General features: G+C 44.3%; 1 protein-coding gene across 1 annotated transcript in view; it reads left to right on the top strand.

Moving 5' to 3' along the window:
• Positions 1-5,126: 5,126 nt before the first annotated feature.
• Positions 5,127-23,865, top strand: part of LOC147660954 (ferroxidase HEPHL1-like) — a gene marked incomplete at its 5' end in the record, with an annotated part of 82,665 nt that continues 63,926 nt past the window's right edge. Inside the window, 2 exons of the mRNA XM_086951413.1 lie at positions 5,127-5,337; positions 13,603-13,742. Coding sequence (XP_086807539.1) covers positions 5,127-5,337; positions 13,603-13,742 — 351 coding nt within the window. The remainder of the gene's footprint in view (positions 5,338-13,602; positions 13,743-23,865) is intronic.

The raw sequence follows: 23,865 nt of genomic DNA, 5'->3' as shown, positions 1-23,865 counted from the left end.
TGGTTGTCACTTTCTTCAGCCTGCCAAGATACAGGGCATTTCCGTAGTCCAGTCTGGACAGAATAAGGCCCTGCATAAGGAGCTTTCTTGACTGAAAGGGGAGCAATGGGAGAATCTTACGAGCGGTGCGCAGGAGACCAAAGCAGGCTCAAGCTGTTTTCCTTGCTTGGGTGTTCAAGGTGAGGTTTTGGTCTAGCCAAATCCCGAGGCTTTTGATGTCGGGTTTTGGCGGTTGGAGGCAGGCCCATGCACGGGGGCCACAAGGAGTCCGGACGGAAGTGAGACTGATTGCCCATCACCAGTATCTCCGTTATATCACTGTTGAGTTTCAAGTGGGACCTGTCCATCCAGCTGACTATATATCTCAGACAGGAGTACAGATCGATGGTAGTATTTTCCTGCTGGCTGAGAGAAACCACCAGCTGGGTGTCATCCGCATATGTCAGAAGTTTAATTCCGTATGGGGTGACAATTTTTTCAAGAGGAGACATGTACACGTTGAAGAGCGTAGGGCTCAACAAAGAGCCCTGCGGCACTCCGCAGCGTATGGAGGTCTCTTTGGAGATGTAGTTACCCTCCGCCACCTGGAAGGAGCGACTGTGAAGAAAGGATTTTAACCAGGACAGGGCTGGCCCTGAAACACCAAGGTCTCTGAGCCGCTGAGCCAATATATGGTGGTTGACGGTGTCGAAGGCCGCACTTAGATCCAGGAGGATCACTGCCACTGATCCTCCTGCATCGATGATCTTCCTGGCTTCTTTGACAACCGCCACCATCGCTGTTTCAGTACCCTGGCCCGGGCGAAAACCTGTCCGTGAAGGTTTAAGCAGTTCATTGGATTCCAGGTAGTTGGACAACTGGCCGTTAATACATTTTTCAGCCATCTTGCTGATGCATGGAAGGAGAGAGATCGGCCTGAAGGTAGTCAGGTTTAGGGGGTCAAGGTTAGGTTTTTAGAGTAAGGCCCTGACCACTGCCTTCTTCCAGCTGGGGGTACCGTTCCGTCTGCTAGTGAGGCATTGATCAAGTTCACCATCGGAGCAAGGATGGTGGGTGCTACCTGTTTTAAGGTCTTAACTGGGCCTGGGTCAAGCGGGGAGCCACTCTTGAGTGATTGGAGGATGGGAGACAGGATGTCCTCACTGATAGGGGTTAACATGTCTAGTCCTGTATTAAGGTTCTGGGCCTGGATCGGACACAGATGTGAGGGGTCCGCGGAGGTGAGAGGGGGGAGTTGGTGGAGGATATTTTGGATCTTTTGATCAAAGTAGGTGGCTAACTCGTTTCAATGATTGTCCGAGAGATCACTCGTGCATATAGGCTCCGGGGTTTTTAAAAGTTTTTTTTACAATTTGAAAGATTTCTCTAGAGGAGCAGGATGCAGTACAATTTTTTTCATTGAAGAAGGCTGTTTTTGCGCAGCTTTTAGAGCTTTTTTTAAAATTGAGGATAGCCAGTTTATACTCCCTCTTGCTGTTAGAGTAGAAGTCTTTCCTCCACACTCTTTCAGACCTCTTACAGAGTTTTTTCAGGAGGCGGATCTCGTGTGTAAACCATGGGGAGGTAGGTTTTTTCCGGGGTTTCAAATACATTTTTTTGGGGGGGACGGTGTTGAGGGAATTTTCAATCCAAGAAGGAAACTCGGCATTCGCTGTTGCGGGGTCTGCTTCATAGTTAGGCCTAGAGAGCTCCAGGACATGCTTCCATTTGCCAATATCCAGTTTGGCCCAGGGACGAGAGAGTCTACCGGGAGCTTGTTTGGGAGGAGGAGTAGTCAAGATCCACCAGCTACAGGGGATAAGCAAGTGGTCGGACCAAGGCAATGGAATGGGTGCTCTCACTTTGAGGTCAGGGATGTTGCAGAAGATGGGATCAAGCAGGTGCCCAAGAGTATGCGTGGGTTGGTCGTTCTTTAAGTGGAGTTGATGGGTTGCCAGGTCTAGAAGCAGTTCTGAGGCGTTGTTGTCATTACTATTATCAAAGTGGGTATTAAGGTCCCCTAAAATTAAAACATTGGGCAGGGTGCTGGCCATGGCCATGGAGGTTTCCAGGAGGGAACTACAAAACTGTCCCAAAGCCCCCTGGGGCGGCGATAAATAAGGACTCCCGGGAGGGAGTTACGTGGGGACATTTGAATGTTAAAGTGCACATTTTCACAGTCCGAGAGGGGGCTGTCGTGAAATCTACACGAAAGATGGTCTCTATAAATAATAGCTATCCTTCCTCCCCTTCCCTTGACTCGATCCAAGTGTTGTATAAGGAAGCCATGAGGCAGCGCTTGCACAATGTCCGAGTCAGAATCTGGAGCGAGCCATGTTTCAGTGAGAAACAGAATCTCCAGTTGATGCTCTTCTAGAAGCATATGGATTTCTTGGGCATGTTTAGGCAGGGATCTGCAATTTATCAGGGCCATGTTGATGACCGTCTGGGTAGAGTGACTGGTTTTGGCAGAGGTAAGTTTGAATGGGCAGTGGAGACAATGGGTGCGGGCGGGGGCTCTCACCTCTGATGGATTGGATGCATAGGGACTAAAGGGGCTGGTTTAATTGGCACAGGAGTTCTCTGGAGTAAGATAGCCGGAGCTTGTGGGGAGATTCCGTGGTGCCTGGCCCTAGGCCCGTCCTGGCGCGGACGGGTGCAGACGGGCTTACCTCTGGCGCACATGGCGGGTCCGGCGGGGAGGGGCATTTTGTAGTGTGAGGGCCTAAATCGCCCACAACACTAGATCGCCGACCGATCCTTCCCAAGATGGCGCCTGTGAAAAACTTTGTTTTGCCTGCCTAGTCCCGCGGTCCAGGAGACCCTAAATTGGCCACCAGAGGATCGCAAGACCTCGGGGGAATCACGAGGAGGTTCGGGGCTTTTTAATGAGCTGTGTCTAACTCACACAACATTCGAAGTGAATATAAAAACTATGTTAAAATATGTCACAAGAAAATTACAATGCAAACAATTTTAAAAATAAAGCCCTTGGCTCCCGGGTTCCGCCTCAGGAGTCGCATGTTCTGTCAATGAGTCTTGCCTATTGGTCCGCCCTATATGTAGTGTGAGGGCCTAAATCTCCCACAACACTAGAGCGCAGACCGATCCTTCCCAAGATGGCGCCTGTGCAAAACGCTGTTTTGCCTGCCTAGTCCCGCAGTCCAGGAGACCCTAAATCGGCCACCAGAGGAGCGCGAGACCTCGGGGGAATCACGAGGAGGTTTGGGGTAGGTCGATAAGCTTTTTAATGAGCTGTGTCTACTCACACAACATTCGAAGTGAATATAAAAACGATGTTAAAATATGTCACAAGAAAATTACAATGCAAACATTTTTTAAAATAAAGCCTTTGGCTCCCGGCTTCCGCCTCACGAGTCGCGTGTTCTGTCAATGAGTCTTGCCTATCGGTCCGCCCTATATGTAGTGTGAGGGCCTAAATCGCCCACAACACTAGAGCGCCAACCGATCTTTCCCAAGATGGCGCCTGTGCAAAACGCTGTTTTGCCTGCCTAGTCCCGCGGTCCAGGAGACCCTAAATCGGCCACCAGAGGAGCGCGAGACCTCGGAGGAATCACAAGGAGGTTCGGTGTGATGCTTACGGACAGCAGATTCCTTTTCCCTTACCTTGCTTTATGAAGGGCAATCGGGTGGCTTCTGTGCAAGTGTTAGAATGTTTTTCAGCGGCCAGAAAGAACAGTTAATGCACAGGGTGTCAGGAAAGTGTGAGATTTTTTGTCCTCAAATTGTAATGCCCAATATATGAGAAACCACGCTTATGAAAACTTAGTACAACTTTGTGTTTTTTTTTCATCTTGAAAGTTACATCGTAGCATACCACATGATTATTTCCGCTGTTAATATTTTTGTCATAATAAAGAATTGTAGGCTTTGCAATGAAAAGGACTAAACGTTCCTAGCTGCACTGAAAGAGACGTAGTCAAGGACAACCTAATTGTCCCAGACTGAATAACATACTATGCAACAAGTTATGTCGCCTGAATAGACTCTGGGAATGTCCGAGTCTAATATAGTAGAAGAACGAGAGAATCTTCAAATGTATTCTTGAGTAAAATGTTTCTTACAGCTTGTTCGCTATTGGTGCGTATCATGTGAACTATGTATTCGTGTAGGAAATATTGTAAAGCTCTTTGTCTAAAGTCCTACAGAAGCATGTGATTTCTCTGTGGGGGCTCACCTTCGCCCTTTCATAGAAGATAAATCTATGCTTCATTTTCAGTAAAACTTTATTGAGCTCTTTCTATATTCTTTATTATTTATATGCTTATATACTTATTGCTGGATGGCTTAATTGATGCATTCTGTACTTATATTCTTTGAGTAAACTTTACTGTAGTTCATGTCTGTCATTCTTAGCGGAATGGATTGGAATATAATACTAAAGCTTGAATGATAAATCAAGTATAGACAGGTCCAATGTGAGCATCAAAGTTCAGTAGGGAATACACTGCCTCCTGGTCCAAGTACATTCGAGTGCATTAAGCAGGGAAAAGAGATACCAGTTTGCACGCTGACATGAAGGATCACACACACTCCCACTTTGTTCAAACATCCTTTGCAAGCACGTTTTAGGCTGTTCTTCAGGTATCAGGCATGAGGCAGCTTTACTATGCACAGGGATAGTTTATGGGGTCACTTTTCTGGTGTTATAGGTCAATTCCATTGCTTATCTAAATGTACACCTTTTCATGGTCCCATATACTGGCATTTAGCCTGCTGTTAAAAGCTGTCAATTTTCGTAAATGGTGGATTTTGGGCACATGCAAATAAAGTCATTCTGCGATGATAACAACTTATGTTCAAGAGGACAGTGGAATTAACATATAGGTCTTTGGCAACTTGTCTACTAGACTGACTCTTACCAGAGATATGTTAAGCATCAAGTGGCAACTCTTTGTGGCACATGGTTGTTCTTCATTTGTGTAAGTTACATTAAATGGAAATTTATGTTATGTGATTTTATTTAAATGTTCACTTCACTAGCTGAGTTTGCCTCTGCCTATCTGCGTTTACAATTTGCTTGTGTCAAGAATACATTTTACAGCTCTGGACAAAGGCATTCTGAAATTTGTTTACAAAATCTGCCTTCAGAAGTCTTATGTAACAAATTGTCTTGTCGCTTTCAGGCATCTTTCAGGTAGTGTGTCGAACAGCCGATCACTTCATTGGGGGCATGAAACAGATGTATGAGGTGAAAAGCTGCAACAATACGTCCATGTCTAGGCGCGAGTACAGTGCTATGAGGACATATTTCATCGCAGCCGAAGAGATGAACTGGGACTATTCTCCTGATCTGAGCTGGGAACTTGAGAGGCATAATGCTACAGAACAAGACAGGTACAGTACACCAGAAAAATGAGATGAAAGCTGTATGCCCTTTTCTCTGTGGAGGCTTCTGGCATTCATTAGTGGTGGGGCAGGGTGGAAGGAGGGAATACAAACAAAATGGAACACAATCTATACTAATATAATAAAGAGAGAGCCCAAACCTTGGAGGCGGGTAATCTCAGGAACCACAGCACCAATCACAACACCCAATACAGCGTTGGAAAGGGCAGTTGCAGCAGAAGGACATAGGCTATGCAGACGCCCACAATATACAATTAAAAAATTAAAGAACTGTGGCAGCAAAGTAGTCCCTTGTGGGCGTGTCTGCATTGTGCTGTGGGCGTGTCAAAGGCTGGGGGCGTGTGGTACGTTCCGCCCTTCATGCCATGTCTCATATCATGTGCTGTGGGCGTGTGCTGGAGGCGTGGGCGTGTGCGGGCGCGGGATTACGGGGAAAAAAAGCGAGCGTTGTGCCCAATATTTCATTGTTTTTTCTTCCCAGGTTCTGTACATTCCAGCTCCGGGTGTCCACCCTGCTCACTTTAAATACCCCTAATCCCATGATCATAACCCACCCTTACTCCTAAAAATACCCCAACACCCTTAAACACTAACCCATCTTAACCCTATAAATATACCCTGTACCCCAAAACCCAAACCTATCCCTAAACCCTAAAAATACCCCTGTACCCCAAAACCCAAACCTAGCCCTGATCCCTATAAATACCCCTTTACCTCAAAACCCAAACCTACCCCTGAACCCTAAAAATACCCCTGTACCCCAAAACCCAAACCTAGCCCCGGACCCTAAAAATACCCCTGTACCCCAAAACCCAAACCTACCCCTCAACCCTAAAATACCTCTGTACCTCAAAACTCAAACCTAGCCCTGAACCCTTAAAATACCCCTGTACCCCAAAACCCAAACCTATCCCTGAACCCTAAAAATACCCCTGGACCCCAAAACCCAAACATACCCCTGAACCCTAAAATACGCCTGTACCCCAAAACCCAAACCTAGCCCTGAACCCTAAAAATATCCCTGTACCCCAAAACTCAAACCTAGCCCTGAACCCTTAAAAAGCCCCTGTACCCCAAAACCCAAACCTACCCCTGAACCCTAAAAATATCCCTATACCCCAAAACCCAAACCTAGTCCTGAACCCTAAAATACCCCTGTATCCCAAAACCCATACCTATCCCTAAACCCTAAAACTACCCCTGTACCCCATTACCCAAAACTATATCTGAACCCTTAAAACACCCAAACACCCCAAAACATATACCTCAGTACCCCAAAACATATACCCCTATACCCATACTTACCTTATCCAAACATTTAAAAAAAACATGCTTTTACCATTCATGCATTTACAACAAATTTCGTTGTAAATGTATGTGTGGTAAAAGCATATAAAATGTAATGCCATGTGTTATAATGGCATTGCGGAGTCATGGTACTTTCGTAATGAAAGTATGCGGAGTGATGGTATGCGGAAAGAAAGTTGCTGAATAATGGGTGTTTATCCTCCCCGGTAAGTACATTGGTGGCACGGCGGCCCACATCTCCAGCAGTATACTCATATTTTTTCACCACCGATTTGAAAAATGCACAGGTCTCTCTCATTGATGGCCAGCACCGACATACACTTTTAGACACACCTCCCGCCACAAGTTCTAGAATTGCGAACTTTAGAGCTGGGGAGCTACGTTCGAATCTCGGCATCAGCTCAACATCCTGTGATTCCAGGCAAATTGCTTTGTCTCCCCATGCCTACCACAAATGAATGTGTTCTTCTGTAATGTAAATTGTGCTCATGCCATGTTATCGAGTTCGCGCTATATAATATCGCAAGGAAAAATAAAGTAGGGAAACTCGAGTTCACACACTACTGAACGCGCACTCTTAAGTGTATCAGCAGTGCACTGTGAATAGGAGCGTTTCACAGGCCTGTCACAGATAAGAAATGCTTTCAAAACGAAATCCTACAAAACAATATAGTACTGGCCGGCAGCAATTCATACCTGGACAACGTCGGGACGGGCTGCTAGTTAAAATAAATAAAATTGTACTTACCTGCCAGTCCGATGGACACTGCCTCGCTTCTCTCTGAGGATCGTCGACTCCGGCTGCACACCGCACAGGCTCCCAGATGCCGCTCCCAGATGCCAATCCCAGCACTTCTTGCATGCTGAGATTGGTCTGAGCGGCCTGGTTTGCCACTCATACAGTAACTAGGAGTTTGTGGCGTTTCCCAACCCGGCTGTGCAACACAGCCGCATTGGAGAAACCTAAATGTGCATGGCGGTTTGGCTGGCCAAGCCGTCATGTGCACTTAAAAGTGCCGACCACCACTCCCCCTGCCATGCCTGTCACAGAGGATTGCCTGGCCCCGCCCCACTGAAGACTCGCATCTGCTGCGACCAGGCAGGCAAAAAGAAAATGATAATGAAATGCTTTTATTATCATTTTATTTTTCATATATAGCCGCTCTTGTCTGTGGACCTAATCTCATACTTCCTGTTTAACCCCTTCCATGCTCATGACGAGCTCAGCTCGTCATGAGGCACAGTTGAGCTGTGCTGATGACGAGCTGAGCTCGTCATGAATATAGGAGAATAGCTATTTCCAGCACAGGGGAAAAAAAAGCCAAGCAGCGATGTGGTTAAACCATTAGGTAGGAATGCCACTTTTCAATTATTGACTGATATCTTTCGATCAGGTATTCTTAACCTGTGGTCCGAGGACCCGTGAAGGTCGGTGAGGCCTACTCAGGGGTCCACGACAGTTCTACAAAATTAAATGAGGTTAAAATTATTAAAGTTTTCACAAATAAAGAAATAAACTTAAAAATGTGAGAACTTTTTTCCATATTCGATTGTGAATTAAACACAATATTTTCATATTTGAGCATTTGCTTGGTGTATACATGTTTTTATATTTTTGTGTACTCTTTTGAGGTCCAAATCATAGATGTTTCTTAGGTTGGGCGTCACCGACTTCCAATAATGACTCAGTGGGGTTCCTGGGATTCCAGCAATAATTCAGTGGGGGTCCACAGAAGTCAAAAGGTTAAGAACTGCTGATTTAGAGGACTCTTACACATTTTTTTAAAGAAAAACATATGTTCCAAGTTCATGGGAACTAAGCAACTAGCTGACCGAAAGGAAATATTCAACTCTGTTTTGTGGAGTGTGCAAGCATTAAAAGTAATGTACACACTAATCTCACACATTCTGGTCAGCATGACTGGTGTCTAAGTGACACTGGAAAAGGTTTGCATATGAGAGAAATATTTACCTCACCTGAACTATAGAGAACACAGCAGGAACATAGGACCTGCCAACACATTCTTCTGAACAGAACCTGAATGGCAGTTCTATGGGAATAATTCACTTAGTGAACTAGGTACTTTTCTACGTGTAGCTCCTCAAAAGAGCATGAGAATGGCAGGCTTGACCAGAATCAAACATAGGGTATTGATACGGGGTTGTACCCAAAAATGTCGCTGGGACCTGGGTGATCAATGTAATAAAAGGAAGGGGTCCCAGTACTGGAGAGTCAATTTGCAAGGCAAACCAATAAGCAAAAAAATAATCAAGAGACAAATAAGTTCACATTGTTTTAATCACAATGTGAGTATTTAACAAATATCTGAATTTCATCACATAAAAACAATTTGCGTAGTGCCCCAAATTGGTAAAAGGAGGAGGGGGGGAGTGATCCTGTGAGGAAGACGACTACCATTAGAATCCAACTCCACACCCTAAATGCCTTCATTAATTGAAATTTGTGGAGTATGATGTTTTGTAGGAATGATGAATTTAACCATGTGGTCTAAAATTCCTACACACATTGTGTAGCTTGTACAGATAATGTATATTGATTGATTTAATTGTCACTACAGGATTCCTCTTTTCCCTCACCACTTCCTCACAGGATCACTCCCCCCCTCCTCCTTTTACCAATTTGGGGCACTACGCAAATTGTTTTTATGTGATGAAATTCAGATATTTGTTAAATACTCACATTGTGATTAAAACAATGTGAACTTATTTGTCTCTTGATTAATTTTTTGCTTATTGGTTTGCCTTGCAAATTGACTCTCCAGTACTGGGACCCCTTCCAGAATCAAACATAGGCCTGGGCATCAAAATAAAGGTAGTAAAGGTAGTAATAAAGTAGTGGCCCATATTTGCAAACTGAGGCTGTTTGGAACTTTTAAAGACACATTATATAGGTATTTTTCAAGGTATGGGGGACTGCATGCATTTGTGCTTGTTGTAGGCAATGTTTGTGGTAATATTTAAATAGCCTAGTAGACTATAAACAGACCCTCAAACAGCCACAAAAAACAGGTCCACACACTGACCTGTAAAACCAGCCCTTCGGGCACTGCCGGATTGTCCTATAGGCCAGTCTGACCCTGGTGGATGAGCAGACCAGGCAGGGTGCAGAATTAATAAAAAACAGACTTACCAGTAGGTAGACCAGCAAGGTTTGTAAGATTTTTCTGGCTCACAGCAGGAAGGGCTGCTGACATGTGCCTCTTTTTGTGCCCATTTTATGCTCCAGCATGAGACCCATATTTCATATGAGCTGGTGTCCATGTCCAAACTATGACTGAGCTTCTGTCGTTTTTGTGGTGCTTCTCTGTATCAGAACAGACTTCTGGCATCTTTTTTTTCAATCTCATGCCATGCTGAGTAATAAAGGCAGGCTCTATCAGACCAGTCTTCTCTGTGACAGCTCCATGCTCTCAGATAGTAAATGTGGAGTGACAGGTGCCTGCCTGTGTTCGCTACACAGCCGTGAAGATGGCAGCACCACAGGTATGGTGCTGCATTGTCTTTCTCGACCCCTTCAGTGGGGTTTAGACAACAGGGTGGCATTCCGGTGAAGGTAAGCCTACTAGCCTCAGTCAGGTGTACCCCGTCCCGCAGGTAGAAATGCTCCCCCCAAATACACCCATGAGGAATCGTCTGCAACCGGGGGGCTCGAAACAATTTGTCCAACTGTGTGTTGATCCTCTTTACCGAGTGATTCAACGCCTTGACCGAGTCATGGGAAGAGGGGATTGCCGCGCTGCCATGCGGGCTGGGGGGCCAAGGGCTTCTCTGTGACAGCTCCATGCTCTCAGATAGTAAATGTGGAGTGAGAGGTGCCTGCCTGTGTTCGCTACACAGTCGTGAAGATGGCAGCACCTCAGATATTGTGCTGCATTGTCTTTCTCGACCCCTGCAGTGGGGTTTAGACAACAGGGTGGCATCCCGGTGAAGGTAAGTGCACTAGTCTCGGTAAGGAAATGCTCACCACACTGACCATTCCTGAAGCTGACCAAAGAGAGCTGCTTTACTTCTACACATTTTGGTGTGTATGGCACCACATAAGTAATAATGTGTAACATGGTCACTTATATGATCAACAAGTGGTCACTGTATCGGAGAGAGACGCAAAATATATGCGAGATAATAGAAGAGAAGTAGTGCTATATGGCATTCATTAAAATAAATAAATCTTACTGGTGCTTTTTGTTAACATTTTGTAACCAGTGGAACATGTCTAAAAAACAGAATATGAAGCATACAGCGTGGATGGAATTGACGTAAGTTAAGGATTATCAAAGTACCAAAGATTAAATAAATACCACATCATGGTTCATGTACGCAGGTCGCTGCGCGATCTTCCGGCAGACATTCCCAGCAAACAGCAAGATTTTATATTTTGTTGAAACAAGTAACTGGCAAAAGTGGAGTGACCGGTTCTAGTGGTAAATCGCTCTGCTAATACTTTCCGTGCCGCAGTGGGAATTGATGCAATCTGCTTCTTTGCCGGAGGGTTCTCTTGTTTGGGCATTGGTGGGCCTTGCCAAGAATCCTGGCAATTTCTGCATCCCACCGGCTACCTTGGATCCACACAAATGACGCAAGTCATTGTTGCAATTGGAGCACGTGTAAACTCAGAAAACCCTTTGCGACTGGGCCATCTGGCCTGAAGAGGAGGGCCTGGAAATGCTTTCTAATTCTCTCCAATCATTGTAGTAATCACAGTCAAGAAAGAAAGGTTAAAGGTTCATGCGCCATTATAAACCATACACTTTGGGACAAATGTACCAACATTAGGAATACTAATTTCCTATTTGCGAATATCTTCGAATCACATGTATAAAAATATTTTTTTTCAAATAATGCTATTAGGTTGTAAATCAACCTACCTCATGAATATTAATGAGGTAGGTCGCAATTTGCATCCCATTAGGAATCACAGCCATCACAAAGCTGCTGGTCAGCTGAGATCTGCAGACCACTATGTTTGTGATTGCTTTTAAATAGAACAGATTTTTATTTTGAAAGGCAGCCTGTTTTCCTTAAAGGAAAGCATGATGCATTTAAAAAAAAAATAAACGTTCAAGTTTCATTTTTTAAGAGCCGGCTGTTGGACCACAGCCTGTTCTTAAAAATTATAATTTTTTACATTCTCAAGCAGGAAGGAGTCCCATGGGGATCCCTTCCCATTTGCAAATTGGTTACCACCCATTTGGATGGTGGTAAAGTATTACTGTTTTGCGACCAGAATTGGGTTGCAAAACGATTATACAATCCATTCAAATTCAGTATTTGGACACGCCTCTTACAAATACCAAATCGGTATTTTCAATCACAAATAGCAATACAGTAACATGTTTATAATCGAAATTTGGGATTAATACATACCAAGATGTCTTTTTGCATTAAAAGCCCGATTCTGCGAATCAGGCCGTTTGCAAATAGGCCTAATACATCTGGCCCTTAATCTTCTGGGAGAGGCTGTGCATTCCCAGAGCTGGAAAATAGGTGCCCGAGATCCAAGACCCTAAACTTAACTTCTTTAAATAAAAACTTTCTGAACTTTCTAGGGTTTATGTAAATGTATCTGATGGGCCAGGTATAGGGAAGAAAGCTCCTGCCCAGCTAGGTCGCATCTTGATTTATCCCTTCAGCACATCTGACTTGACTTTTCAGGCTTTCTCAATGAAAATATTAGCATTTCTGTTTTTTACCTGGATATCCTAGGAGTAATCCTCACCACACTGTTTAAAGGTCCACAGCCGCTTCTTGTGATCCTGCGGTCTTGTGTGCCAGAGAGGCCCACTTAGATTCCCAATCAAACACTCACAATTCCTTAATAGTTGCTAATGATAAAGCCCCTCCTCCTGCACAGCTTCTCCCCTTCCTACCAATGGGATAATTCCGGAAAGGCAGAATAGTGTAAGTTTTGGAGACAATTTGCAGTTGAACAAGCGTCCCAAGTTGTGTCAATAAGCCTTTCCAGTTTGAGCTGAAAGAAATATTTATAGGTTTACCAAGCAATAAAGATAATATCAAAGCTATTTTTCAGTGTCCTAATGACTTTCTTTACACAGACACTTCACATCTCCCAGTATTTCTATGGATCTTTAACATTATTTGCCTCAATAACTTTCATTTCGTTCGATTTATTACACTTTGCGCTTACCTTGTTTGTTAAAATCTGGTGTATGTTTCCTGTAGACCTAAGTCTTCAAGTATTCAGCAGTTCGACTGTTGGGCAATATGCCAGTGGAAAGTTACCAAACCTGTATCGGTAAAGGGTTTAATTGTTGATATCTCTGTGGCTTGTTCCATATTTACTTGGCAAGTGCACAGTGGCCTCTTAATTTGGATGTGACCAATAATAGTAGTTACTGGTCCCATCAGAATTATAAGGTTTTTACTTTCACCCAGAGGTTTTAGCTGTTGCAAGCATCCTAATACTTTGAATAAAAATCTGTCGCAAAATTAGGAATTACTTATTGAGTCACCCTGCAATTCTTCTCTTCTTAGTAGATCATCAGGTTCCACCTCGAGAGAGCTGGATTTTCTCCACCCCTGGAGTTAATGGTACCCCTGGTATCAGGAAATCCTGGGGCGGGGTAACTTTGGCCCATTTCCTTAGGCCACTCCTAATAACGGCTATATAGCATACAAGCCAAATCCAATATTTATGACACACTCAGGTTGTTCTTGGAAGATTTACTTCTATCCAGAATTACAAAAGTTTGTGTGTGATCTGATTTTTCTTCCCAACATTTTTATATTGACTCCTAATACGCTTATACATTAAATAATGTATTATATTGTATTACATAAGTCATGTATTTAAAGGACCCAGAACCTGCATGCCTACATATGTGTGCTGCTTTGATGAGTTGAAATCAGTGCAAAATCTTTGTCATTAATTAGTACAATTTTCTTGTTTGATTATTCATTTTGTAGCAATGGCCACGTGTTTGTCAATAGTGATGAAAGCCATATAGGATCAAAATACAAAAAAGTTGTTTATAGAGAATACACCAACGGAGAATTTACGACCAGCAAAAAAAGAACTCGTGATGAGGAGCACTTGGGCATCTTAGGTACATTTTTTTGTGAATATCGTACAGTATTTTGTGAAATCAAATCCTTTATTACAACTTTGAGCAGGCCTTTCAAGTGCAGATATATTTATCTCATTGCAAGTGTTCAGTTGTCTAACTTACAGATGATCACCTGGCCAGTCTTTGTTTTAACTCCACAGCACACACATTTACTAGAGACTCCTTCAATAAACGGCTCATACCGAGGAAATGTGCCCTTTTAAAAACTGTATGCCATTTATAACTTTATTAGTCTTAATGTATTGGATTTATTTGAATTACACACCTACCTGAGGGTTTAATGATATGTTTCATAATAGAAGAAAAAACAAACATTGAAGCAATCTAAACCACAAACAACACAAAAATCACTACGACAGAATGTCGTCTTGAAGAATTTATCTTGTATGTGTTACAGGGTACGTATCTGGCCATAGGAGGAAGGTATGCCGCACACCAAGTACCACATTTGAGAAAAGCAGACCTCACAAAGCGGTTGCTTCTGAACACTCATTGAAGGTTTCAAGCTCTAGCCACCTTTCTATTGCAACCTAGATAGCTGAGTAGTCCTGTAGGCCATTTTAGCTGGTTTGAGTGTGGCTGTGGAGCGAGAGCTTGTGCAGATAGCAGTGATTTGGAATGATCTACTCTAAGGGGTGACGCTTGTGTCTGCTGAAGCCTTATTGCCGAAGACCATATGCGCTCTGCACATCAAATCTGTACACACTTGAAATGTATCAGTGCGATTCATGCTGTGAATAAGTCAAATTTCCAAGGCAAAATACATTTCCATGGGCCCTGAGCATTCTCTAAGGATAAAAGCCTGATCTGATTTCAGAAATTACACCGGCTCTTGTGTTACCGCTGTAGTGAAAAAGAATTTTTTAGCTACAATTTTAGTCAGACAATCGGTAACAATGGCAACTTGTAGTCACTTTACTACGTTCTCCGTTGCCCTCAGTTTCTACTGCTACTCTGAGCTATGCTTTGTCTGTATTCATCTGCGACATCCCCACCTCCACTCAGCTTCAATGCTCAAACAGTGTGATTACTGTTTTGGATTGTTTGAAGTGGGACACATATCAGTGGGTCATCGCCATACTTAAGACAGGACAGGAAATGTCTTCTTATGACATCCGTGGGTGGCGGCATACAAACAACAAACAGATAACATAGAACCTACAGGAGAGCAAAAGAGGGCAAGCCTACATGCTACACATGGATGACATATATGGCCACTACCATTTTGTTTCTTCCTCAAAGATGTAGCCAACATATGTCTGCATTGCTTTGCTTAATGTAGAAAAATGCATCCATAAATTGATTTACAACTGTCTCTGTACCCCACATAGGAGGTTATTCCCTACCTTTATGTTGTTTTCTTGCTTTTGTGAGCACATATCCATCACATATCTTTGTAATACTTGTACAGCATGGATTTCTAATGTCAGGATTGTTGAGGTTAGTGCCTTAGTACCCAAGCATGAGTTGAACTACACTTACTGGACATTTCCACTGTATCACGATCAGATTAAAGAGAACTTGGGCCCAGTGGGTGTCTATCCACTTCCATACTCTTATGCCCTCTACAACCATGTGGAATATTTGAGTGTCACGTCTCCCAGTATACACACAACTCTGTGAACCTATAGCCTATCCAGGAATCCTCATCAACTAACTGAACGTCATGTGCCATACAGTTCCTGAAGACAGTAGGGGCCTCTCCTTGTCCTAGAGCTTCTGGAGCAACCCACATTCATTGCACCTCTTGGCGAAAACACATTACACCCCAACACTGCACTGGTGATAGAGGCATCATTTACCGATAGTCCCTGTAGTCAGGCATCACTCAGTGGCCGGTAGTGCTGTGCAGCAGCGGTACATATTTGGATCCTTTGGGTCCACCCAGAGGCTTAGGAGACTGTAACACCTCTCTTTTCATCATTTAGTGTCTACCTCCAAAGGATTGGCTTATCTGGGTCCCCATAAGACTGAGGTTCCATTGTAAATGTAAATTGATACTTGTATAGCGCACTACTCACCCGCAAGGGTCTCAAGGCGCTTGTACGTATACCGCTGTGGAACCCATCCTGGCTTTCTCTGTGAGGCGTCCACTCCTGGGCACCCCCAAGGTGGAGGCCAGGCATCCTTAGCGTTGTGGGGGCCGTTGTGGAGATTAAGCAAGCTATTGCCCAGAGTTGCAGAGTGGGACTCCATGATTGGAATAGGCACCGAGGCGAGAATTATCAGGTCCATGGAATTTTGAGCCCAAGACCCGCCGAGGCGGGGAATTGAACCCTGGTCCCGGGCTAGACCTCTGCATCAGGGTCTGCCGCTCTAATCATTGAGCCACACTTCTCCATTGAGGTGAATCATGAGAGGCTCCTAGAAAGCACTTAAAAATTAAGATCTAACTTGAAACTTACTACTTAGTCAGGGTGACATCCCTGTCAACCTTCCACCACCAGCCCTTTACATCAACAGCACCATGGCTCCCTGTCAGAGTGCAGCTCAATCTGTCCTGAACATTTTGTTTGTGGTATAAGATTGATGCATTAATCTCCCCCTCAGTCATACATAGTAAACAGTAGTAAATGGGACGCAGACCTGCTGCAACTCAATTAAAGAAAGCACTAACACCCAACTGGGGAAAGAAAGAAATCTTGCTTACTCCCCTGCCCGCTACATGCAACCTAATTATGTTTGCTACTTTCCCCTGAGGCGGAAGCCGGGGGCGCTCTTTCTCTTCCTTACATGCAGAAGTAATTACGGTGTGTTAGACATCAGCAGGACTATTTTTAACAATTGTATATATTTTATTGGGCTCGCTTTTAACATCCCGGTAAAAACGCAAAACAGAGGGTGAGATGTAATTCACCTCCTGGGTCTACTAATACAGCTTGATCCTACCGGCGCAGCCGAGTCAAAGCGCTGACGCCGGTAGACGCGGAATTGCCACCGCCATCTTGGGAAGGCAGGCAGGGTAGCGGTCCAGCTTCTCGACCACTCCCGCCCTCCCGCCTACTTAAGGATCGTCTTAGGTTCCTCCGGTAATTGTTTGCTACTTTCCCCTGAGGCGGAAGCCGGGGGCGCTCTTTCTCTTCCTTACATGCAGAAGTAATTACGGTGTGTTAGACATCAGCAGGACTATTTTTAACAATTGTATATATTTTATTGGGCTCGCTTTTAACATCCCGGTAAAAACGCAAAATAGAGGGTGAGATGTAATTCACCTCCTGGGTCTACTAATACAGCTTGATCCTACCGGCGCAGCCGAGTCAAAGCGCTGACGCCGGTAGACGCGGAATTGCCACCGCCATCTTGGGAAGGCAGGCAGGGTAGCGGTCCAGCTTCTCGACCACTCCCACCCTCCTGTTATGTATAAACACAACTACACGTCCCGACCGCGCAGCGGGCGGGCGCAGCGGGCGCGCCGATGGCGCGCCGAAGGCGCGCCTAAGGCGAGCCCGTCTGCGCCCGTCCGCGCCTGGCCCGGGCCTAGGGCCAGTCCCCCTGCTCAAGCTACCATCAAGTCACGTGTAAGTTGGTCTAGGGAACAGCTATTTCAAATTGGAGCGAGCGCCTGTTCTACACAGGCCCGCTGCCCCCCTAATAACCTGGACGGTCATACCTTTCACTGCCCTCAGTGCAATCTATCTCTCCCCCCTTGGAGTGAACGGACCTTACCTCCCTCTCCCGCCCCGGGTGCTCGTATTTTAAAACTAGCACTGATCAACTGTAGATCCCTCCCCCGCCATGCCAATGATATTTGGTCGATTCTGACCACTTACAGCTGGGATATTTTATTCCTTACGGAATCCTGGACGAAAGACTCCTCTAACCCGGACATCTATCTAGCCACCCCCCCGGAGTATCGCTTCCTGGGTATCAACCGGGAGGGCAAAACGGGAGGTGGCCTTGCCATTCTGTACAAATCCCACCTTAATATCACCATCAAAAAAATCACTAACATTGGACTGATTGAAGCTATGTATTTTGCTATTGCTGACCCAGCGGCAGTTTACCTGACCGGCATTTTAGTTTACAACCCCCCTAAAGCTTCTCCTTCCTCTTTGTCTCAGTTGATTAGCACTATCACGGACCTATCTCTCAAGCACCCGCACTTTGTTACACTGGGAGATTTCAACCTCCATGTAGATGATCCCACCTGTATTCAAGCCAGACGTTTCCTCGATGCCCTCCATAGTCTGGGCCTGTTGCAACTCATCCATGGTCCAACGCACGCTGCTGGCCACACACTGGATCTTATTTTCTCCAACCTTCCAGGGACCATTACGTATCCCTCACTCCCCCTTACTTGGTCTGACCATTTCCTACTGAGGGTGGACATTCCCCTCCCTCAGGCACCTACCCCGGCGATACTGGGAACAGACTACAGGAGAAAATGGCATAAGATCTCCTGTTCTGCCTTAGAACCGTTATTTAACTGTCCTCTTGAGTCTCATGTGGTAAATATCGATGACTGCGTCTCCACATTCAATACGACCCTATCGGCTGCGGTTGATGTAATCGCTCCACTCCTACCGGTATCTTCCGCCAGATCTCGCCCCTCTGCTCCCTGGTTTTCAGCTGCTCTCCGTGAAGAGAAAAGCCATTGTAAAAAATTAGAACGTTGCTGGAGAAGAACATATGATGCTGAGGCTAAAATTACTTACAGAATGGCCCTTAAGAAATTTTCTAAATCTAAAAAATCTGCCATGACTGAGTTCTTTGCCTCTCAAATAAAAGCCGCGGACAATTCAGCAAAGACACTGTTTAAAATCGTCAAAGACTTTGTTAAACCCCCTGTTATGACTCCTAACAATTTAGCCAACCTGTCTCTCTGCAACGGACTATCTGACTTCTTCCAAGAAAAAATTGAAAAGATCGCATCCTCCTTTCCTCCTCCTGTCATTCCCCCCCCCTTGGCCCCTATCACCCACAATACTGCTCCTACTTTAGACTCCTTTAAGGAACTTACTCCTGATCTTGCACTCAAATTATTGTTACAGTGCAAATCAGGCTCCCCGTTAGACCCTGTCCCCTCAAAAATCATGAGTGAATTGTCCACCCTACTGCTGGAGCCACTCACTACCATCTGGAATGCCTCCCTACGATTAGGCCAATTTCCCTCTGCCTGGAAGGAGGCCCTCCTTGTGCCCATCCTTAAGAAATCAGATGCTGACCCGATGCAATTCAGTAATTACCGGCCCATTTCCCTTCTCCCGAAACCCGCGAAGGTTTTGGAGTAAGCAGTCCAACTACAACTGGCAGAGTACTTAGAGACCTACTCTCTGCTACATGATTCCCAGTCCGGCTTTCGTACTGGTTACAGTACGGAGACCGCTTTACTAGAGGTTTCGTAGACTGTGCGAGAGTGTGTGGATAGGGGCGAGGAGGCCATGTTGGTCCTCCTCGACCTATCCGCCGCTTTCGATACGGTGTCCCACCAAATTCTTCTAGGCCGACTGGAGCAGATTGGACTGAGTGGCACTGCCTTGGCTTGGGTCTGTTCTTTTCTTCAAGAACGCTCCCAGAGGGTTCTTCTCAGACCCTTTGAATCTGGATGCAAACCTCTCGAACGCGGAGTCCCACAAGGCTCAGCGCTGAGTCCTTTGTTTTTCAACGTGTACTTAGCCCCACTGGCCAGGGTGGTGGAGGCATGTGGAGTCAGAGTGATCTCATACGCTGATGACACACAGCTGATATTTTCTTTTAGAGATCCCTCTGACCCCAGCCTCTCCAGTTTCCGCCACTGTCTCGGCGAAATCTGTTCATGGATGTCCTCGAATCACCTACGGCTTAATACTGACAAGACTGAGGTCCTGTTTTTTAACCAAAAAATGACCATTCCACCCCCACTTTGGTGGCCAACGGTACTTAACCCCCCTCCAGTCCCGGTCCATTCGGCCCGTAATCTGGGCTTTATTTTTGATGACACCCTCTCCTGTAGCCCTCAAATCAATAAGGTCACTGCGACCTGCTTTGGCAAATTAAAAATGATGAGAAAGATCTTTCCATTTCTGCCAATTGAGGCTCGCAGAACCGTCACTCAGGCATTAATCACCGCCCATCTGGATTATGCCAACAGTCTGTATGCTGGGGCTCCTTTATATCAAATCGAACGCCTGCAGGTGATTCAGAATGCTGCGGCAAGACTGATTGGTAACATCCCATACAGACACTCTATCTCTGCGTTTCGAAGAGAACTTCACTGGCTTCCTATAGCCAACCGTATCAAATTCAAAACGCTTGTTCTGGCCTATCGAGCTATTAACGGATCTGGTCCAGAATACTTAAGAAAGAGATTGAGACTGTCCCACTCAGTTAGAGACCTTCGTTCTAACAATCTGCGTCTCATGCTTGTGCCTAGATTCCGGCGCTCAAGAATGGGTGGCAGAGCATTTGCTGTCTTAGCTTCCAAACATTGGAACAGCCTACCGATTGACCTTAGATTTACTCCATCTGAAGCTCTGTTCCGAAGACGCCTGAAAACTTGGCTATTCGCCTCTATCTAGTTTGCTCTTCTCCTCTAGCAGATAATTTTAGCGCCGGGACACCCCCGTTGGGGGTAGCCGTGCGCTTTACAAAATTCATAAATAATAAATAATATGTGGCAGGTAATGCTCAAATTCAGGGCCTATATTGAACGCTTATTTAATGGATGGTTTATCAATTTCTTTCAGTGGTTAAGCCAAAGCCATCAACCTCCTCTAATCATGGGAGTAGGTTTTAAGGCTTTCATTTATTTGGTGTCATGTTACCTGGCAAGAACAAGAGTTAAGGATTTACTATGAGAACAAGCCGAACAAGGTTTCTATTATAATAGTGAATACTCTGTTATCCCTGCAATTCTACCTGGGCACCTCTCTCCTGGTTATCTTGAGAATGGTCTGAAGGAAAAATCTAAAGGATAGAACTAGTGCAAATTATGTAAATGTCTTGTTGCATAAAAGAAAATCTCGATAATGCTTAATCGACAGTAGAGAAGAAAGTTCCCAGAAGAACTTAAGAAGAAAAGATTCAAATGACCCAAAGAAAATATCACTTAAAGGTATCATATTATATGTAGCAGGACTTGAAAATAAAATTTCTGTCGGAAGCCAGAAATAGGGTTTGAGATTTAGATGAAGGGAACTTATTTAAATCCCTGCTGACATACCACATTTACCAGATTGGTAAACTGCAAATGATGCAAAGTTGCATATCTGTTATGGTCTCTAACCAGCAAATCATTTAAAGATGTGCATCCACAAATAGTGTCTCTGTATCATCCGAGAGTGAGCAAAGTGGCTCTGAGTTAAATCCTAGCAGCTTCTGTAGTTGTGGTGAAGACAATATATCAGGTCACTTAAACCAAAAAAGGAGGAAGAACAGACGACTTAGACAACCTATGAAATACTAAGCGGTTTCAGGGCAGTTGGAATAAGGTAGCAGTAGAACGTGTAGTTGTGTGAGAACAAGTTTCTTCGGAGGGGTTTCACGCTTACATTTTTAGGATCATGATTGACATCTTTCTTCTGGGCTACAAGCTAGAGTGACCATGGTTGTGCCAGAGACAAATGAATGTTGTAGGAGATAACTGATGTAGAGTGAGCCAAAGAGGTACATCTAAGTACTTCTTTATGCCTATTAAATGTCTTCTCACTGTGAGTGATCTAACCCTTGCAGAGGTCTGCACAAAATCTTAATGCGATTACTAGTATTGCTTATGTGGACGCACTATCGGTTCAGAGAAGGGATTCAAAATAGCATTTCAAAATACAGTCAATATTAACGGACTGATTCAAAAAGAAGTTCAACATCAGAAATGTAGGAAAACCATGAAGGGTTTTTACATTTTTAAAAGGGCAATACAGAAAATAGAACCAGGCAAACGCAGCATCAATCTCATTTAATCAGTCAAAGAACATATAAATCAATTGCCATGAAGGCTCTCAATTACAGAAATAAAGCAATAATGAGCAAATAGAAGTAAATAGACTGACTCTCATATGTGCAGTAAATCAGTAGGAAATGGGACAGCATTCCTAGTAGAAACCCAAAAGAATCTTGACACACTCCCAAATTCCAGGCTTTATATAGCCATTTTCAGCATGGGGAATCATGAAAACTACAAATTCAGTATGGTATGAGCATTATTACAGCAAATCCCAATTCATATTTCTAAAACATTACAAACGCGTACCATCTTAGCACTTCATGATTATTGATTTGCCCCTTCTAACTTAATGTCATCGATGGTGTCTGAACAAAATAAACAGAAAACAATTGTGAATGAATGCATTACAATGTGCTATCAGGAAGACCATTGGAAAGTACCAAAAGGATTCCTTCAGTGGGTTCTTCGAAAACAATATGTCAATTAAAATAAACCATGCACATCTTGCTTTATGTGGTACCAAGTGGGGAAATATAAACACACAATGAATATCATGATACAACAGAAATTTTAACAAAGATGGAGCCGAGACTTAACTAAGGCTTAGTTTATTCTAAGCCAGGAAACCACACAATAATACATCATACTGAATTTGTTTTAATTTCCATAGCTCCATGTTAATGCACATTATAAGAATTCAATTTAGAGTGGCAAATCTTAATGCACAGATACAGTTTTAATGTGGAAAACTTCCACACTTCAGTGTTTTTGTAAAAGAAAAAATAAATAAAATGCTGAGCAACAGCTTGATATTGGGATAGGTTCAGATCTAGCTACAATTTTTTTATGGAACAAATATCCCAGTGAAATAGGGACGGTCTCAGTTTCTAAAGTACTAAAGTTCTTAAGAATGTACTGTCTGTGCACCAACTACACTTTTCTTCGTGTGGGCTTAGTCTAGGGATACAATTTCTCTCCGACTTCTTACATAAGGTAACCTGCAAAGCTTCAGTTTTGCAACATGAATCTTTGCTGGATTCCCATGCTGTGCATTATTCCGCCATCTAGTGGTTGGGTCCGGTCATAAAATATACCTCTGTTTTGCAGAAACTGGGATAAAACATTAAATAAACAAAAGTATAAAGTAGAAAATGAAGGAATGTATGAAAATGTAAAGCATCAGTCTCAAAGTAAATAAAATAGGCAGAGGAGTTTAAAAACCAGCCAGGGGCATACAATTCCCCGTTTCATAGGAATTTTGAAAGATTACCTGCATATTCTCAGTTTTTTGGGTGCTGTTGATGATACTAGTCACAGCTTAACCGTAGGTATCAATTTCTTCCTTATTAGCATCTCTAAAGGTGCTTTTTCCAAGACACCTTCACTATTTTTGCCTGCCTCCTTGCGCCTTATAAGTATTGACAATAAAGCACTAATGGCATGGACAGGCTCTGTATGGTTCCCTCAATTGTGGTTCCCTCAATGGAAGCAAAAGCAGTGTACCATTAACTATTAACAAGGCAGATGCAAGTGCTGCACTGAAGATCATATCTAATGGCAACACAATAGAGAATAAACCATTCATTCGAATCTAATCTCTGACTGTAGCGCTTTGCTTGTGCCTGACTTTCAGAATGTAAATGTAAATGTATAGGCATTTATATAGCGCACTACTTACCCGTAGGGTCCCAAGGCGCTTCGACCGCTGCGAAACCCTTCCTGGCTTCCCTGAGAGATGGTCCCTTAATGGGTATCTCCAGGGTGAGACCAGGCATCCCCGGCGGTCTGGTGGGGCCGTTAGTGAAGATGAGGCAAGCTAATGCCCAGAGTTGCCGAGTGTGATCGCTGCTCAGAGTGGGCACCGAGGCGAGAGAATTATCGAGTCCGCTGACCCTGGTCCAGAAACCTGCCGCGCCGGGAATCGAACCCTGGTCCCGGGCCGTCCTCTGCTCTCGGGTCTGCCGCCTCTAACCAGTGAGGCGGCAGACCCAAAGTGAATGTGCCAAAGTGAATGTTTAAGCTGAATGGCAAGGTCCTATCTGCCCAACCAGGGAGGGAGCAGATGAAGACTTAGAACAAACAGAAGAGTGTTTGACAGTACTCCACATAATAAGTATCAAGGTCACAAAGCAGTGCTTAATTTGAGCCCGTGGTTTCCGATGCTCAGCATCAGCACATAATCATCAACACCAGCGTTTTTCATGAGCACCAGTTGAGGACACATTCACATTCATTTTTGGT

This window comes from Lissotriton vulgaris, unplaced genomic scaffold (genome assembly GCF_964263255.1).
Source record: "Lissotriton vulgaris unplaced genomic scaffold, aLisVul1.2 SCAFFOLD_1007, whole genome shotgun sequence".
Classification (NCBI taxonomy): Eukaryota; Metazoa; Chordata; class Amphibia; order Caudata; family Salamandridae; genus Lissotriton; species Lissotriton vulgaris.
This window is presented reverse-complemented; position numbering and strand designations above follow the sequence as displayed.